The sequence below is a fragment of the Haplochromis burtoni genome, unplaced genomic scaffold (assembly GCF_018398535.1).
Source record: "Haplochromis burtoni strain Fernald_Lab_line unplaced genomic scaffold, NCSU_Asbu1 Contig_779, whole genome shotgun sequence".
In the NCBI taxonomy this organism is placed as follows: Eukaryota; Metazoa; Chordata; class Actinopteri; order Cichliformes; family Cichlidae; genus Haplochromis; species Haplochromis burtoni.
This window is the reverse complement of record NW_024583140.1, coordinates 54,532-60,285: the sequence shown is the minus strand read 5'-3', so window position 1 is coordinate 60,285 and position 5,754 is coordinate 54,532. Positions and strand designations below refer to the sequence as shown.

General features: G+C 38.1%; 1 protein-coding gene across 3 annotated transcripts in view; it reads left to right on the top strand.

The window, feature by feature from the left end:
• The first annotated feature begins 4,162 nt into the window (after positions 1 to 4,162).
• The window catches only part of eya2 (EYA transcriptional coactivator and phosphatase 2), a 25,157-nt gene continuing 23,565 nt past the window's right edge, over positions 4,163 to 5,754 (top strand). The window contains exon 1 of one of the 3 annotated variants that reach the window (XM_042215635.1): positions 4,163 to 4,497. In XM_042215635.1, coding sequence (XP_042071569.1) covers positions 4,478 to 4,497 — 20 coding nt within the window. In that variant the 5' untranslated portion in view covers positions 4,163 to 4,477. The remainder of the gene's footprint in view (positions 4,498 to 5,754) is intronic. The other 2 variants (XM_042215634.1, XM_005950393.3) reach the window with 2 other exon arrangements.

Here is a 5,754-nt window from a genome sequence, read left to right as displayed (position 1 = left end):
AGGGATACTGGGTCTGTTTATTAGAGACAGAGAGAAGAGGAAAAATGCTACCAAAAAAGTAGCGAGGAGGTTTTCAGTATTTTTACTCAGTTTTTTCGACCTTGTTTTTGTGATTGATTGGTCTACATTTACTATATTTTTGATTAAATGTGTGATATTTTTCTCAAATAGATAAGTGGAAGAAAAAGGATGGATTCCAATCATTTAATGAATATTATAACTTAACTGAAGAAAGTTAGAAACTGAGCGTTTTGGTGAATATGACAGGGTTAAGAATCATGTGTATAATTTTACACTACTTCTGATTAAGGGAAATATGGACAATGTATCAAACAGCACTTCCTTCATTTCCTACTAAAAAACTAAAGCAAAAATCAAGGCAATATCTTTTCAAAGAATTCTCCCTGTAAGCTTTCTAGACATGGCCCATCAGAGTTGCGTGCGAAAACACAAATGACTGACTCAGTCGTTACCCTCCCCACCCCTACTGCAAAATCTGTGCTCACCAACTGAGCTCATGTGAGAAAAGAATGGCAATTGTCTGATAAATTCACAGGGAGAAGTGGACATCATGTGTCCCACCTCCTGCATGCCCTACCCGGGCAGCACCCGTACCGAAACCAAACGCTGTGTTTCCAGCAGAGAAAGCACGTCTGAAGTGGACTATTTCCTGCTGTGTGTTACATGTGAGAAGGTACAACTGCGGACAACCTCCTAACTCTTCTGAGATTGCCCACAGTTTTGTGCGAAAACACCCAAAGAAAACAACTAGCTGACAAAGACAGTAAGGTGCAGGGTGATTTTATGTAATGTATTCAAGAACACTTGATGACGATTTGAACAGGAAGTGGTATATCATTGTGAAGTTGAACATAATCCGATGGGGTAGATGTGTGTGTTTGACTTTTCAGTCTAGAGTTGACGCTTTGGTGGCTGTATGTGGGGCATTTAAACAGAGATGTAGCGGTTATAGGGCTTTTCTTCCTTTCACATGGCATTAAGCCCTGCAAAGTATAAGGTTACATTCATTTTTCCTAATGTTTATATTCTCCCTCTTTCCCTTTTCTGAGTTTTCTCAGTGTCCCTCAGCATGGGAATAATAACGCTTATGTGACATTTGCATGAATATTTCACACAACAAAATGTTTAACGTCACATGAGAGTCTTCTTTGACACGTTCACATTTCAACACGGGTTTTTTATTATTATTATTATTGCTCAATGATACAGCTTGCACTTCCAGAAAATTCATAAGAAGCCTTCCACTAACTTTGTGGCAGGAATGCCGATGACACACTGTGACAGTAAGTGTATGTCAGCAGATAGAAAGACAGCTGGCTGAGGAATCACAGGAAGACAGAGACAATGGCAGCTTTTATATCTTCACCACACATTGGAGTTGAAGAAAGCAGTTGGCCTGCCTGCCTCTTGCTTGAACAATTGGCAGACTAGGTCGTCATGTCTGCATCACAGTACTTTCCAGAGCTATTGTCGTTTTGTACCTCTGCTTTGTAATATCACAATGTAGATCTAGGTATTTTTCCTTGACTCCATGGCACTGAAATGATACCATCATAAAGGATTACAAGGAGAACAGTGTCAGCTTCAAGGTGTTTCTAGGGGCCATTAACACAGCACTTAAAACATAGATGTTCACGAGTATTGAAATTTAAAGCGACAAATTAAAAAGTTGCTAATAGTTAAAGATTTCTGTTTTTCTTTGTACAGATGTGATGTTTAAAATGAATTCTGGTACACATCAACATTTCAGAAATGTTTAATATTTTTTTATTTAATTCTGACAATAATTTTACCTAAATGTGTCAAAGCATATGATTTATCATTTCACACAGAAAGTAGAATGCTTTTGAGATCTACAAAGCCCCTTTTAAATGTGCATATCCAAAGTTTGTGAAACAAACACTGTGCAGCAGACTGACGCTTTAACATATGGAGTGTTTAGCTAACAAAAGTGACTTCCTCCTACTAAATACATTCTTTTGCGACTCTAACGCACTTTGGGGATAACACGTGTCGGTCCCAGACAGGGAAACAAGGGAATAGCCTCCCTGACTTTCTGTACTGCTACATCTCAAATCTTGTTAGTACTGAACATTGTCATAAAATATAAATATTTCAAAAAACAAGATTTAAGTAGTTACCGTGACATTCTTTTACTAGCAAAAACCAAGCATTTCCCTATAGACTCATTACTGTCATCACTCATCAGACAAGGCGGAGATACCAGTTTCTCCAGTGACAGAAGCTTCAGTAGGCCAGTATGCGCTGTGAGTGCTTCAAGTCTTGCAGTATGTTTTGCAAAGTTCATAAATCATCTTCACAGCCAATATGTTTTCCTTTATTATTGCTTTCACTATCACTCCTATTCTATAACTGCCAAGTGCAACAGGTTCAGACTCATGCTTTATTTAACGACCCAGAAAAAAACAGCCTGACTGAGGAAATAAAGTACAGATAATATTAAAACAGAAAAACAACACAGTGAGGATGAAAATCCCCTTTTAATTTTGGAAAATAATACATTGGTCTTCAGTTTTCTTTTTCTTTTTTGTTCTCCATTATTTTACATTGTGTCAGAAAAAATATTTTAAACCAGGCCAGTTTTTTTTAATGAAACGTGTATATATGTGGCAAGCTGAATGACCTTTGAGGTTTACATATAAAACTGCACGTTTCTATGAATGTGTTTGGTTAAGCAAAAAGTCAGGATAGAAAACGTGTCTCTGTTACTTTTGAACCACTTCTTCTAAATGTCTTCTGCTTTCTTGCCATTCTCTCCCCTCTATTTTAACAAAAAGTATTACCCTAAATGTTGTCCCATTCTTTTATTTGGAAAGGTCAGTGATGTCAGCATTAGCCCAGATGTAAAGTAGCACAAATCTCCCCCCAGGAGTCCTTACGTATCCATGTCTGCGGGTTTGGAGATGGTGTCAGTGAGCGCATCCTGTTGTCCATGCTCAGGAGAACCTGTTTCCTCCTGAGTCATGGCTCCCAGCTCCGACCCAGAAGTCCTCATGTTACAGAATATACACAGAGACAATGGCTCACAAGGTGGACACACATAACGTGGGCACAAACACAAATATTCTCATCATATTAAACAAAAGACAAGCTGAGGATGAAACAACTGCACTGTGCTTCCTCAGAGTCACGGGAACTCACTGGAAGTGAGGGCTGCAATCAGACCGACAAGATATGTTAGATTCATTTCATTCAGCAGGTGTTGTTAGAACTGCACATCCACATGACCTGTTTGGATAGCCTTGAATGATCTTTGACTTTTCAGATACATGACTAGACCCAATACAGCGTGAGCAGTCTAAATGGCTGCATGAAAATGTTAGGGTTATGACTTTTCTTTTTCTTTGATTGTTTATTTTTAAGTGAATGATTGTTTGAGGTTTAAAAAAACGGATAGATTACACACATAATAAATGTGTGACAAATGAAGGAGTTATTTGAAAGACATTTTTATTTTCTTGTATCATGTATGATATAATTCAGTAATGGAAAGTACAGCTGGCAAAGGTCTGTACTTTTCTTAGGCGTTTAGAGGTTGGGGAGAATTTATTTTAATACTGGTATTCTCCAAGTAATGCACATTAAAATTTTGGATTTCAAGTTTCTTTAATGATGTTTTATGTACTTTATCCAGTGTGCATATATAATGAATAATAAAAAGAACCCCGCTTATAAAAGCTGAGTAATATCAAATTAAACCACAGTAAAAAAAATCATCTCATCTCAGCTCTATGTTATCTCTCATCTTTAAAGTAATAACAGTCACACACACACACACACACACACACACACACACACACACACACACACTAAAGATAACTACTGCTTGATAAGTCTGTCAATGCCCAGGAGTTATTTGCCACAAGCTAAGGAAACTCTTCATATCTGGAGTGCAGACGTTGAGTCCTCAGCATCAGCGTGTCTCCCTCAGTAGTTTCAGCGTCGTTGTGTAAACACAGGCGGTGATGAGCCTTTGACTAAACAAAGATTTAAAGTTAGGCGAGAAGTGAGGCACTTCTGCTGAGGGCATAAACGAGGAGTGGCTGAGACATGGGGGGCGCGCACGCACACACACAAACACACGCGTTCAGGCTGTGTGCAGCGCGCACGCACTTCTTCGGTAGGAGTAGGAGGAGGAGGAACCAGGAATCTTCGCTCATTTACTTAACACCGCTTCCCCATCGCCGGGAAAGCAAACACGCTCCTGAAGCTTCAGAGTGCGAGAAGAGAGATCGATGCGAGTCAGTGTCTACAGAAAGCTGTCACCTAGAGACCCTCGATTTAAAGCGTCCGCTTTTTCTTCCTCCTCATCTCAGGAGCTCCAAGTCAACAGGAGCGTGTTGTCACTGATTTCCTGGGACACTTGGGGGAAAGACCTGCGGGCTCTCTCCTGGGCATGGAGAGGCTCTGATCGGTAATCGGATTTTTCCTGCATATGCCTTATTCTGAATTATGGTAAGTTTGATATACCTTGTTTTCTGTCTTTTATTTATCTATTTATTTATTTATTTATTTATACAATAATGCATCATATCATTACATATATCACTTCATGGATTTACTGATTTAAACCAAACAATCCGCAGAGTTTGATGCTCATCTGTTTCGCTGCGAATTTTTATGTATTTCCTGATACTTCCAAGTCTGACTGAGAGCTTTTGAGATAAATATTACAGAAAGCATAATTTGTCCCGTTAAGAGAGTTTTTCTTTCCCCCACCCCTTTTTTTCAAACCGTACCAGTGAAAAGTGTATGCTAAAGTAAATTTACGGCATAATATTTCAGCTACACTGTTATATATTTTGTTTCCTCGTTTGGCTATTTTAAAATTATAATTATTATTATTATGATTACACAATTAGGGTAATATAATGACGGTACTATTGGTATTGTTAAAATGTTTGTTTTTATATATTGTTTTATAATTTGATTTTTAAAAATAAGACAGCCCAAATGTAATGTATAATTATAGGAATCTTCAAAGCCGTGATACAAACAGTACTTGGCACCATTCCTATTTGTGTAGGGACAAATGTTTTCTAAAGCGGAAAAATTCCGCGCCATATACAAGTAAAACTGGTTAGTTTTGTTTTTGTTTGTTTGTTTGTTTGTTTCAGGGTATTTTAAAAATCCTATGGGCTGAGAATAGTACATTCTAACTGATTAAGCATTTAACTATAATTCTTAAAAATAATTCCCAGCAGTAGAAAATCACCATCAGCAAAACGGTTATTTTGTGTCTTGTCAAGCCATTAAAAAAACTGGGGCAGAAATGTGTGAGGTGCCTTCTCTTTAGATTGAGCTCCTTTTGTTTTTCTTGGTGGGCTTTGAGTCCGTGGACTAATTTTTGCTCGGGCCTATAAGTACAGAAGATTACACCCAAATCACTGACACCCGTGTAGCAGCCACGCAATGACCCTCAATGAGTAAATTAGGGGAGCCTCCCCGTTAGCGTTTTTCAAAGACTGGTATTCATATTTGTCAAGGACTCCTTCATTGCTCCAGACTAGAAAACTCGCTCTTCTGTTTTGCCAGTCATTCAAATTACTTTTAAACATTTCTATCGGTTACAGGGTTGGAAGAGTAATGAGTAATGGGGTCCTCTGGTTTTAGCATTTACACAGTAAATGTATTGACGTGAAAAAATTCTGACGTTGCATTGTCTTGGATTTCTAGTAGACTTTTGCCATGATATATAGATAATATATATAT